Source organism: Homarus americanus, unplaced genomic scaffold (assembly GCF_018991925.1).
Source record: "Homarus americanus isolate GMGI-L3 unplaced genomic scaffold, GMGI_Hamer_2.0 scaffold51859, whole genome shotgun sequence".
In the NCBI taxonomy this organism is placed as follows: Eukaryota; Metazoa; Arthropoda; class Malacostraca; order Decapoda; family Nephropidae; genus Homarus; species Homarus americanus.
In genome coordinates, this window is record NW_024711292.1 from 496987 (window position 1) to 510889 (window position 13903).

Genomic DNA, 13903 nt, shown 5'->3' on the forward strand with positions numbered 1-13903 from the left:
GTATCCACACCCCCCACCTACCCCAACCTATCCACACCCCCCACCTACCCCAACCTAGCCACACCTACCCCTACCTACGAACACACGCAACACATGCCTACACCTACTTCCAACTACCCCAACCTACCCCTACCTACACCTACCTACACCCACCTACACCCACCTACACCCACCTACCTACCTACCCACCCCAAAATATTTTCACGTGGACATTTGGACACGCTATCATATATCACCTTCGCTTTGTGTAGACACGTAATCTTTATGCACCCATGTCCAAACTCCACACAATAACCCCAATGGGTATCTTTTATCACCCTACGGATATATGGGTCGTGAAATACCCATATCACCGTGGGGAACATGTGGACACGGTAACCTAATCTTACCTTATGAGGGCTGGGGTTTGGACACGCCCATATTCTGTTGTGGTGTGAAGGAGTGGAGTGTTTCTGTGTTCTTTAGGCTGGGACATACATACATACATACATACATACATACATACATACATACATACATACATACATATATATATACACAAATATAGATAAGTAGATCTGTATTCGTTCAGTAAAATCGTCATATAGACAGTACAGATATACAAACAACAGTAAACAATCAGTATTATTTAACCACGTATACAGCGGGACTTACTAGTTAATATCACCTTACAATACTGAAGGCTAAAGTCACCTCGTATATTGTTATGGGACACAGACCTTTAACCTTCTCTGTCACGATAGATTCCTGTAAACCTCCCCCCCACACACACGCACCACCAGCACCTCCACCACACCACCATAGATGGGGGTGGGGAGAGGGTGATTTAGTACCTCTTCCTCTTTCTCCTATGACACCTCCGCCAACGATGACACTCCTCCTCCTCATTTTGTGGTGTGAGATGTGAGGAAGGAAGTACGAGAGAAGACGTGTGAGGTGTGAGGGAACTGGTCAATGGAATGAAACTTGACCTAGTGTGTGTGTGTGTGTGTGTGTGTGTGTGTGTGTGTGTGTGTGTGTGTGTGTGTGTGTGGTGTGCACAGGGTGGTGAAATGCGTCGAGTGTGGCAGATTATGTTAATGTTAAGGTACAAGCACTGCTTGCTTCCTCTCGCTTTCGTCACCACCGCTGGCTAGACCTCGTGGCGAACAGGGAAGCAACTTGCATAAATCCTCCCCTGCCAGTACACAGCCTCCTCACAATCAAGACTCCTGCTTTGCCTCCTCGTGGCAACATACGGTAACTTGGTGCCTCGTGGGCCCAGGCTACACCAGCAGGGGATTTCGGAGCTGCAGTGGGCCCCAGAGGGACGGCGCATAGGCACACTGACATGTGGACACGCCTACCAACCACTGTCCCACTGTCTTGCTGGTTAACCTTGGTAGGTATAAGGCTACAGGAGTAAACCCCGAACGAAAAATCTGTGGTGGAGCTCCACATCAGGCAGACATGCTTACAGATCTCCAATAAGATCGGTGTAGGCGGAAGAAGTGACCACCATGGGAACCCAACGACTACACTAGCGGACGAAGGCAATGCATGCTGGACAGGCTAATAAGGCGAAACCCAAAAAACTGGACTATCGGCAGTCCATTGCAACTCTCCCTCTCTCCAGTCGTTGCAACTTTTGCACCACTGGATCAGGAAAAGGGAGAGCCAAGATGTGTGGTTGTAGCCTGCGCTCCTGCCTCACCACATAAATCAACTCACGAACAGCCATCATCCAGCTCATCATACTCCTCATCATCATCAAAACCCTTATACCCCCAAAAGTCCTATGGCGACGGACGAGTGGCGACGGAGACAGGCAGAGTGGACTGTCGGGAGTCTGTAGTCACAGCTCTGCACATGGGCGGCACAGATAAGATGGTCGTTTATGCACTGGGATTTAGGCAGCAGTGCAATCCGGTCCTGTCTGTTTGACTGAGCAGCCCTTTCGAGGAGCCACTCTATTTACCCCACGTGGGGAGGGGGCTAGAAAAGGTGCCCTAAACATAGCCTGCCAAAAGAACCAACCTGACTGGGCAACCGCAACCAGTTAGGTCCTTATGTGGTCGAAAACACAACCATAATCATAGATCAAAACAAAAACAAGCTATACAACCTCCTGTGGCCGCTGCATGGAATGTCAGGACCCTTCCGGATACTGGCACAAATGAATGTCCTGAAAGAAGAACCGCCCTTGTGGCAAAAGAGCTGACTAGGTATAACATCGACATGGCAGCCATTAGTGAGTCCCGGCTCCCAGATGAGGGTCGACTCACGGAATGGGTGTCTGGCTATACCTTCTTCTGGAAGGGTAAGCCTGCTGTGGAGAGAAACCTCATTTATGGAGTTGGCTTTGCCATCCGCCAATGCATCCAAGATAAGCTAATTGAAATGCCTGTTGGGACCAATGAGCGCCTCGTGACGCTTAGAGTCCCACTGAATCACTCACGGTATGCCTTCTTCATCAGTGCATACGCCCCAACACTGGATAAAGAGAATGACATCAAGGAGGCCTTTTATGCAGACCTTGACAGAGTGCTAAAGTCTATCCCCAGAGAAGATAAGGTTGTGCTTCTTGATAACTTCAATGCCAGTGTTGGCCGAGATACTGACATTTGGCAGGAACTCACAGGAAGGGAATGGACTAGGCAAGTGTAATCCCAATGGCCTATTCCTCCTTAGCAAGTGTGCTGCACACAACCTCACTATCACCAATACCTTGTTTAGGCAAGCCGGCAAGTTCAAGGGTTTGTGGCAGCACCCACGATCCAGACACTGGTATCTCATTGACTACATCGTTGTCAGAGAAAGAAAACGCTGAGATGTCCTCGTTACCCGATCAATGCATGTTTCAGACCACTGATCTTAGCCTCGTCAGAGCCAAGCTCTCACTTCACGTCGCCCCAAAACGGCGAAGGCAAGAAGCCCCCAGAAGTAGTTTTAACACTAAGCATCTGGAGGATCCAATGGTAGCACATGCTTTCAGAGAGCAGCCCAAACATGGGCTGATAAACAACCCGACAACAAACAACCCAAATCCCAGTACCGAATGAGGTATTCTCGACACCAACATAACAAAAACCTGCAAGAGACCCTCGGCCATATCGATAGAATACACCAGGACTGGTTTGATGAAAATGACCCGGAAATCAATGTACTCGTCGATGATAAACGTGCTGCTTTAACTTATTGGCAGAACAACCGTCAGCGTCGGACTTAAGCTGATACCTTCCACACGAAGAAAGCGGCGGTCCAGCATGAACTTCACAAACTAAACAATGACTGGTTTAAAAATAAAGTATGTGAAAATCAAGATTTTGCAGATCAACACAAGATGTGCAAATTTTTCAATTCTACTAAAACTTTTTATGGGCCAATCACTTATTGTTCAGCCCCCCTCGCTTATCCGACAGTAACTCCCTAATTAAAGATGAAGAAGGCATCCTTCAGCGCTAGAAAAGACACTACCATTTACTGCTCAATCGAAATACCAATGTGGATGTCCTGACTACCCAACAGGTCCATCAGCATCCACAGCTATCCTCCAGCCCTGGTTGAGGTAGCTACTGTCATCAAGCAGATGTAGAATAACAAAGCCTCAGGGCCTGATGGAATCCCAGCAAAGGTGTATAGAGCAGGAGGACCTCTGCTTACCTGCCGTCTCCACTCTCTTTTGGAAAATATATAGGAAAAGGAGGAAATCCCCAAGCTCTTAAGGACGCCTCCATCGTCAATATTTATAAGAACAAGGGAGACCGGTCAGAGTGTGGAAACTACCGCTGGATCTCGCTGCTGTCCGGAGGAGGCAAGATTATCGCCAGACTCCTCTTAAACAGACTTCTTCCTGAGGCGGAAAACTTCCTCTCAGAATTTCAATGTGGCTTTTGGCCATCACGTGGCACCATTGACATGATCTTTTTTGCCCGCCAGATACAGGAAAAGTACTGAGAACAGTGTCGTGACCTGTACATGGCCTCCATCGACCTAAACAATGCCTTCGACTCGGTCAACTGGGAAGCTCTTTGGCGGACCATCAGCCGTTTTGGCTGCCCACCAAAATTCATTGCCATTGTGAAGCAACACCACGATGGCATGAACGGCAGTGTCCCACAGAATGACACCCAGTCTGAGTTCTTCCCCATCCAAACTGGGGGTAAAACAAGAATGCATACTGGTGCCAACTCTCTTATATTTTCTTTGGTTGCCTTCCTTGTTCGCGCCAGTGGCAATTTAGCCGGCGGGGTGGACATCCAGTACAGGTGAAAGGTCTTTTAAACATAAGAAGTAACAAAGGTGTCGGCAGCGTCCATTACTGCACTTCAGTATGAAGACGCCCTCACCCTTGTCGCTCACACTGAACGCGACCTACAGGAGATTTTGAACACCTTTCGACAATGTACCCCATGAAAGGCTGAAAATCAAACTGGAAGGGTACGGAATTCGGGGAAATGTCCTAGCGTGGATAGAAGACTTTCTACATGACCGCAAGTAGGTGTGGTGATTAATGGCACGAAATCATCATCTGTACCTGTCACAAGTGGGGTACCACAGGGCAGTGTATTTAACCCGCTGTTGTTTGTTTGTTTCATAAATGACATGCCTGACGTTGTACACTCCTCCATACAAATGTTTGCGGATGACTCCAAGTTATTTCGGGAAATCAAGAGCCAAGCGGACTGTGAAGAGCTGCAGAAGGATCTCTGTGAGCTCCAAGAATGGTCGAAGAAATGGCTGCTGAGATTCAATGTCACGAAGTATAAGAGGATGCACCTGGGGCGTACCAACGATAAGGAAGCGTATCATATGTCCCAACAGGATGAAGAAACTGCACTATTTGAGACTGAATGTGAGAAGGACCTAGGTGTGTATGTTGACAATGAGCTGAAGTTCTCGGGCCATTGCGAAAAGAAGGTAAATCAGGCAAATAAATTATTAGGTTTTATAAGAAGGTCGTTCAAATATCTAGACGGTCCGTCCCTCGTAACGATCTTCAAGAGTGAAGTGCTTTCCCATCTAGAGTACTGTCACCCCGTCTGGTCCCGAGATATGCTAGGGACTGTCAGTTGGTTGAAAATGTTCAAAGCAGGGCCACCAGACCTGTGCCTGCACTTCGGCACCTCAACTACCCTGAGAGATTGGAGCGCCTGAACTTGCCTAGCTTATACTACAGCCCTGCAAGGGGCGACCTAATTGAGGTGTACAAGCATCTCAAGGGGCACTACTCAGTCAAGTGTCCTTACCTGGAGCTGGTGGACGCTCGCCCCACAAGGGGTCACCGAGTGTGAGCTCCTTCAAGACCAGACTTGACCAACACGAGCGGGTTCAGGTATATTCAGGAGCCGTTGCATGCCCAGTACTTGCCAACAGTGCGTAACAGAGATCTGACCGATCGCCCAAGCGGCTAGCACGATCAGTGGTGAAGAGGATAAAAGGAAAAAAAAAAGGTATCTTAAACAAGTCAACAATGTGTATTTGCTCGAAACAAGGCGAACAAAGTATTTGGGTTCCTACAAAGGAGTGTGAGTTACAAGGCCAGCGAGGTTATCCTAAAACTATATCTTGCTCTTGTGAGACCTCACTTGGATTACAAGGTTCAGTTCTGGTCACCGTACTACAGAATGCATATAGAATCTCTAGAAAGCATTCAGAGGAGAATGACAAGACTAATACCGGGCATTAGGAACCTTGAATACAGAGACATTAAAACAATTTGCACTCCCTCGAGAGACATATAGTGAGGGGCGATATGATCGAGCCGTATAAATTTAAGTCAGGGTTAAACGAAGGTGATATAACGAAGGTACTCAAACTATTTAACCAGGAGCAAACTCGTAGCAATGGTTTTAAATTAGACAAATTTAGATTTAGGCGCGAGATAGGTAAACATGGTTTGGAAATAGAGTAGTGGATAAGTGGAACAAGTTACCGAACTTAATCATTAACTCGAACACACTGGATAGCTTCAAACATACGTTGGATGGATATACAGTATGAGCGATAGGGGTTGGGTTTAAACAGGACTGCACAGTAAGGGTCAATAGGCCCGCTGCAGTTTCCTACATTCTTATGCTCTTGGGTAAACATTTAAACAGATGTAGAGGTAGTTCACTGTCTAACTGTCCTAACACATGCGGTATCATCTACAGGTCAAGTATTGTGACGCAGCAGTAGTGATGGCTTGGCTGCTGTTGCTACTACCGTCACTTCTGCTGTTCTGCCACACCTCCTCTACCATGGGGCTGGGTGTGACGGACCCAGTGTATGCAGGACAACCTCAGTAACCCTGTATTCAAGTTCTCCTCGGGGGGATATGACCCGGTGGACCTGAAGCTAGACACGTGTGCTCTCTACTGCACCATGCTCGGGTTCTCCTTCCTTGGGGTGGAGGAAGGTGCTGCCTGCTTCTGCGCCTCCTCCCTCGAGAGTAAGTATTGGGCAGGTTTATGTGTTCGGAGGTTTGGGTCTTATGACGATTATTAGCACCTGTGGTTTATGTCCCTGGGTGATTTAAACACCCTAACGCTTATTAAACCTAACCTACCCTAACGTAATCTAACCTATCCTAATGGCAACGTAACAGAACCTAATCTAACCTATCCTAATGGCACTTAACCTAACGCTAACCTAATTTAACCTAACGCTAATCTAACTTAACAATCTATCTTAACCCATCATAACATAACATAACGCAACACTAACCTAACGTAGCAAAATCTAACCTAACACAACACAACACAAAACAACACAACACAACGCAACACTGACCTAATAGTTATCACCAATGTACAGTATATTTACAAAAATGCCTGGAAAAAACTTGTTTCGTTACTGCGGTAGGTCTAGGAGCAGCCAGGTTTTTATTATTATTATTATTATTATTATTATTATTATTATTATTATTATTATCATTATTATTTCATTTGTTGCTACTAAACGAATCCCGGGAACTTTATATTTGCAATCGGTAGTTTTGACAATTCTAAGACACTTTCTTCAATATTTGAACACTTTTAACCTTGATTTTTAAAGCAAATCTCTAGATTCTGGGATGGGAGGGGGGAGGGCTCAGAAACTATTGATCTGCGCCAAAAATGAAGGTCAAATCGGTTCATAACACATAGCGGCAAGAAGTGAAAATTTACCTTATTATTATTATCATTAATATTAATATTATTGGTGAAATTTCAATCATATACCGGTCTTTCTCTCGCTGTTATTAATATGTTTTTCGTAATGTTTAGACAATTCTAAGACCTTTTTCTTTTATGATATTTCAACGGGAAATTAAGGATAACCGAGATATTAATTTTTCCATATTATTTTATTTGGTCAGTCACAAGTGTTGCCATTTGCTGTTTTCACAGAGAAGGTCTGACCACCCATCACGCAGTGCTCCTTACCTCCGTGTTGGCTTCTTAAGCGCTCTACAGCACAAGTGCGGAGGCCCCCCCCTCCTCCCCCTTCGCGATAGTAGACTTATAATTGGGCAAGAGCTTTTTGTCTTCAGCATCAATGAACATTGCGTGGGTGCGTCGGGAGCGGAGATTTGATATTTCAGTACCAGAATAACCAGATATGGCTGAACAGGTGGTAAAGAGCTGTGCCGACATTGTGATAGAGAAAATTTTACGTCAATTGCAGAGTTTCATCAGAAAAATAGTGTTAGGTTAGGTTAGGTTTTTTTTTGTTGGTGTGTTGTTTTTTTATTTATGTGATTTACTAAAAAAATAATTTTCGTTAAGATTGATGGATGGGGTGGGGAGGGGGGGGGGTAGGATTTAAAGAAGAAACTATTGATTTTCGACTGAAATGAAAATAAAATTCGTTCGAAACTCATCTAATAACATCGGAAAAACATATTTTAATATCCAAACAAAGACCGGTGAATTAGTGACATTTACCTTATTATTATTATTAACCCAAACCAAAAGGTAATGAGGCTTATTGGTGTGTCCTCTGAATCATTGAAATATATATATAACAGTTTAAGCTACAGTAGTTACCCTTGACATAAAGAATGAAAGAAAATGAAGATAATTATATGGGGGTAACAAGTATATTTCTTAAGACTAGAATTTTGTAGTAATAACAAATTCTCTTATTTAATGAAAGTATAAATGGCGATTTCTTATGACTAGTTTATCACGTTAGATGATTATTTTGTGTAATTCCTTTAATATTTTGCTATTAATTGCAAATTGTTTTAAATTAGACGAAGGCAGTGACTCATCTGACTTAGAAATTACTTTTACAGCTCAAATTCAACCAGTTTCCTACAATCCACGTCTGACTCTCTCTCTTACTGCCACAGATATGATCAGTGTCCCATCCACCATGTGTGATCGTACATGTGGCAAAGAGGTGGCCTGTGGTGCTGCCGGGGTGCTGAGCGTGTGGGCCCTGGGAGAGAGAGGGCCTCGTAATCATCCCCACATCAAGCTGTACTTTGTTGACAAAACTGAATCAGAGGTGAGAGAAGGAGGGAGGGGGTGGGAGGTGAAGGAAGGTGAGGAAAGGAGGGAGGGAAATGAGGGTAGGAGGGATGGAGGTGAGGGATGGGGTAGAAAGGAAGGAGGGAGGTGAAGGAAAGAGGGAGGGAGTTGGTTCACAAGACTTCACATGATCAGGCTGAGGCGAAACATCACAATCGTTAACCACAACACATTAGTTGGAAGACAGGCACCTGAAACTGAATCGAAGGTTTAATTAGTCACAAAGGAAGACTCTTATAGTGGAAATTATGAAAGAAAACGTAGAATTAAAGTGAAAGTGGACATCAAGGGCTGTGTGTGAATGTAGTATACCAGACACCCTCCGTACTTGACCATCTTCACTGCCCTCAAACTGTCGAGTCAGGGGCACCATTCACAACTGGGTCGACTTAGGGTGCCTGGGTCACTATCTGTCATTGCTTGTATAACTGTGGTGTGGTCACGTGATGAATGGTATAGGAAATAATATAGTGTTTTGTATTATTAGTTCATGGTTCTTCCTGGGGTGTACATGTGGTGTTGAATAAGACTGTACCTCTACCCCAGCTATCTCACAGTCCTCCTGGTGTTGACAGGTGGAGGTGAAGATAAAGCAGGAGGTGGAGGTAAACATCAAGGTACCTGCTGGATTTCGGGGACGGGTCGGGTAGCGTCCTTTACCCCGCTTCCACCGTCAGCGCCTCCTACAGCTACACCTTAGAGGGCCACTATTACATCACTGGTCAGTTCTTTATATAATACATGAATACACTTGAACTGGTTTGACCTAACGTAAGTACACCTGACTTGGCTTCACCTTACAGCGTATGAGTCAGTGTTTTGAGTCTTAGGTGACGTCACTTAATCTCACTTTCTTCGTCTGTAATTCTGTCAGACTTTTAAATTTAAGCAAATAAGACTAACCTAACTTAGCCTAAATTAACCTAACCTACCACTCACCTAACCTAAATTAACCTAATCTAACTTACCATTCACCTAACCTAAATTAACCTAACCTAATCCACCACTAACCTAACCTAAAATTTATTACATTACATCCTCAATAACCATCTTAACCACCCTACAGTAACAGAGCCGTTAACAGGAGCCCTTTCAGCATTAGTGGTGCGTGTGGTTCATTCCCATACCGCGGTAAGCCTCTCCTGCCCTGCCTTCATGATCACTGGGACGTCCTTCTCCTGCCCCTTCGTCACCCTCTACGGTTCCTCCCCCATCCTCCGCCTCCACACAAACGAGACTAATAAAGAACACCTGTTTACTCTGCCAGGTGAGTTGATTTTCCTTTTATGTTAGTCATGTTGTAGTTGTTGTTGTGGTTGTAGTTGTAATTGAGGAAGAGGAATCCTTTTATATATATAGAGAGTATGTGTGTGTGTATGTGTGAGTATGTGTGTGTGTATGTGTGTGTGTGTGTGTGTATGTGTGTGTGTGTGTGTATGTGTGTGTGTGTCATAAACATTACCCTAACCTCATCCCTTCATCTCACCAGACCTACAGACCAAGATATACGGACACACGTGGTCAAACTCTTCTTCCCAGCCACCCATGATGTCGCCCGGGAGCACCTGTAACAAGACCCAGGTGTTGGACACTACACCTGTCGGGGAGGACGAGTACCTCACCCTCATACAACTCTGAGGCTCCGCTGGCACCTTCTACCTGAACGTGGGTCTTGTCTTGTCTTGTCTTGCCTAGTGTTTTGTGTTCTTGTATCTCAGTCTTAACGGGTTTTTTTTATCTCTATTTTAATTTTGTTTTTATCTTGGTCTCAATTTTTTCTACCTCAATCTTAACTTTTCTCTATTTTAGTCTTAACTTTTTTGCACCCCAGTCTTAACCTTTTTTGCACTTCAGTCTTTATGTTTTCTACCTCAGTCTTATTTTTTTACCTAAGTCATAACTCTTTTCCACCTCACTATTTAACTCTTTTCCACCTCAGTCTTAACTTGTATTTCAGGCTGTGTCGGAGACTTGTGATGGGGAGGGGGAGCCTACGTGTCCTGAGGGCGGTGCTCGTACCCGCACCTCGTCAGAACACCTGTGTGGTGACACTTGTGTCTCCTCAACCAGCTCCCAGTGTCCAGGTGAGAGTTCTTACCTGCCCCGGGAGATGCAGGTGAGTGCTCCTAGTACCTGGCCCGGGAGGTGAGGACTACTGTGAGGAAGCTTTCAACACTAATGGCACTTGCCCAAACGCGTCAAAGAAACTCACTCAAACCTACAATGACTCTCGTCTAGATCCAAATATGTACAAAGTTAATATATCTTGATACCTGATTACCCAAACATCATCTTCACCAACTACAAAAACCAACAGTGGGATTTAAACCTTTGAGTTCTGATGGGTTAAATCACCGTCGTCAAAGAATTAATTTCCTCACGTCCTCGACAGATGCAAGGAACGCGAGCCTGAAGGGAGACGGGACCTTGTACACGGCCGACTCTCTCGTGTACTACCAGAACACTGACAATAGCATCCCCAGCAGGAGATTGGTATTACTTAAGAGCCTTACACAGTACTCCAGGTTCGCCGTAGGCTGCCTCGACAGTGCTCAACTGGGCAATAACGTATTGGCTCAGGTACAACCCCTCTCCCCACCTTCCCTTCAGGATGATTTCTTGTGTGTGTGTGTGTGTGTGTGTGTGTGTGTGTGTGTGTGTGTGTGTGTGTGTGTGTGTGTAGTGCTTATAGGTGTAAACAGGAACTGCCTAACATTATTCAGTGATTGACCAAGTGCAAGTTGCTTTTATTGTTACGTTCTTAAAACCTTCCCAGATCGGTTACCGCCAAGCTGGTGACTATAACACACCTGGGGACGTCGAGTTTGTTCCTTCAGGTGCTGCCCCGGAGACGTACACCTGGGATACACGACTCAGCACCAACATCCTCATGCGAGTCACCACACTTGTTGGTAAGGTGAGTTATGAGGGAGTAGTATAGTGTTAGGTGGTGATGATAGTGGTGGATTGTCCTGTTAGTAGGATATTACACGAACATCACCACCATCACCACCACGACAAGGCATGCATCACCAACACCACCACTATAGGGCAGACAACCATAAACAACACCACCACCATAGGGCAGACAGCCATCACCAACACCACCACCATAGGACAGACAGCCATCAACAACACCACCACCATAGGACAGACAGCCATCACCAACACCACCACCATAGGACAGACAGCCATCACCAACACCACCACCATAGGACAGACAGCCATCACCAACAAAAGTCACACTCACCCCCATGTCTAACCTAACCTAACCTAACCTAACCTAACCTGAGTATAGGACTGCAGTAAAGTAGAGTCAGTAGAGTCAGACACTAAAAATCAGATGCACAAAATGTCGTTCCCTCAACCAGCCACAAGGTGACTCTGGAACACCTGATTTGGTTTGGTTAGGTTAGTTTAGGTTAGCTTAGGTTACACAGGGGGCTTCTTAGGTGTAGGGGTTCATTAGAACTGGGGTCCATTAAGACTGGGGAGCCCATAAAAACTACACTTCACCGAGACGTTTCAAGACACACCTGCGTCGTGGGAGGCAAACAAACTAACCAGGAATCAGTAAAGTTTAACTCAGCAGCCAGTGTTGTCCCCTTCTGTGGGCGTGGTAGTGACTTGTGTGAACACCGGCGAGGAGGAACACGAGACATTACGACATTCACTCTTGTTTAATAACCTGAGGGAGACGACCAGACGACCTCATCAAAATTCTTAGAGAAGTGAGTGAGGGAGTGAGACTGAAGGTACAAGATGGCGATGCTCTCTCTCTCTCTCTCTCTCTCTCTCTCACTACAGACACAAACTCACTCACATTGACTGGTCCTCAGGTAACAACACTGGGGCCCTCCTGGACGTGTAATAAGGCCAGTGCCGCCCCCAACACCAGCTTCACGGGACACAACGCCATGGAGTTGCTGAGTCAAGCTGCCTGGAAGATGGACTTTACCGTGAGTTTTTGTTTTATTTTTATTCCTATTTCTTAATCTCGTAACTTGTTTCTTTTATCCGGATTTTCTTTTTATTTGAATCTATCCATCCATCCATCCATCCATCCATCCATCCATCAGTAAACATTACCACGTGTTTTCCAGCTGATGGGCGGTAGTAGTGCTGGAGGACAGAGCGCCACCCTCACCTGTACTATCATCTGCCACACCGTCATCACTCTGCCACCAGTCCTGCCTCTTACCATTGGCAAACCCGACGACATCACGTTCATAGCTGTTCCTTTCTTAACGGTGGGTGTGTTGTGTTGTGTTGTGTTGTGTTGTGTTGGGAGGTGTGTTGTGTTGGGAGGTGTGTTGTGTGGTGTTGTGTTGGGAGGTGTGTTGTGTGGTGTTGTGTTGGGAGGTGTGTTGTGTGGTGTTGTGTTGGGAGGTGTGTTGTGTGGTGTTGTGTTGGGAGGTGTGTTGTGTTGTGGGGTTGTGTTAAGAGGTGTTGTGTTGTGTTGGGAGGTGTGTTGTTGTATTGGGAGGTGTGTTGTGTTGTGGTTGTGTTGTGTTGTGTGTGTTGTAGTGTTATGTTGATTGTGTATTGTGTGTTACGGTGTGATGTGTGTTGTAGTGTTGAGTGTGTTATGGTAAAGTATGTTAAGGTAAAGTGTGTTAAGGTAAAGTGTGTTTCGGTAAAGTGTGTTAAGGTGAAGTGTGTTATGGTAAAGTGTGTTATGGTAAAGTGTGTTATGGTAAAGTGTGTTAAGGTAAAGTGTGTTCAGGTAAAGTGTGTTAAGGTGAAGTGTGTTATGGTAAAGTATGTTAATGTAAAGTGTGTTATGGTAAAGTGTGTTAAAGTAAAGTGTGTTAAGGTAAAGTGTGTTAAGGTAAAGTGTGTTGTAGTGTTGAGTGTGTTATGGTAAAGTATGTTAAGGTAAAGTGTGTTAAAGTAAAGTGTGTTAAGGTAAAGTGTGTTAAGGTAAAGTGTGTTAAGGTAAAGTGTGTTAAGGTAAAGTGTGTTAAGGTAAAGTGTGTTTCGGTAAAGTGTGTTAAAGTAAAGTGTGTTAAGGTAAAGTGTGTTAAGGTAAAGTGTGTTAAAGTAAAGTGTGTTAAGGTAAAGTGTGTTAAGGTAAAGTGTGTTAAGGTAAAGTGTGTTTCGGTAAAGTGTGTTAAGGTAAAGTGTGTTGATATGTTAAGGTAAAGTGTTAAAGTAAAAGTGTGTTAAGGCAAGTGTGTTAAGGTAAAGTGTATAAGGTAAAGTGTGTTTCTGCAAAGTGTGTTAAGGTAAAGTGTGTTATGGTAAAGTATGTTAAGGTAAAGTGTGTTAAGGTAAAGTGTGTTATGGTAAAGTGTGTTAAGGTAAAGTGTGTTATGGTAAAGTGTGTTATGGTAAAGTGTGTTATGGTAAAGTGTGTTAAGGTAAAGTGTGTTATGGAAAGTGTGTTATGGTAAAGTGTGTTATGGTAAAGTGTGTTATGG

At 44.8% G+C, this 13903-nt stretch overlaps 1 protein-coding gene across 1 annotated transcript; it reads left to right on the top strand.

The window, feature by feature from the left end:
• The first annotated feature begins 10339 nt into the window (after window positions 1–10339).
• LOC121863890 lies at window positions 10340–13061 on the top strand. The gene is made up of 6 exons (XM_042362820.1): window positions 10340–10354; window positions 10438–10564; window positions 10798–11060; window positions 11257–11397; window positions 12320–12439; window positions 13056–13061. The coding sequence occupies exons 1-6, from the start codon at window positions 10340–10342 to the stop codon at window positions 13059–13061; spliced, it is 672 nt and encodes a 223-aa protein (XP_042218754.1).
• Window positions 13062–13903: the final 842 nt, after the last annotated feature.

Bases quoted from the DNA above. Each gene is read 5' to 3' on its own strand.
- LOC121863890 (XM_042362820.1), top strand. The intron at 11,061-11,256 runs GTACAACCCCTC...AAACCTTCCCAG, and splicing joins GCAATAACGTATTGGCTCAG to ATCGGTTACCGCCAAGCTGG. The intron at 11,398-12,319 runs GTGAGTTATGAG...ACTGGTCCTCAG, and splicing joins TCACCACACTTGTTGGTAAG to GTAACAACACTGGGGCCCTC.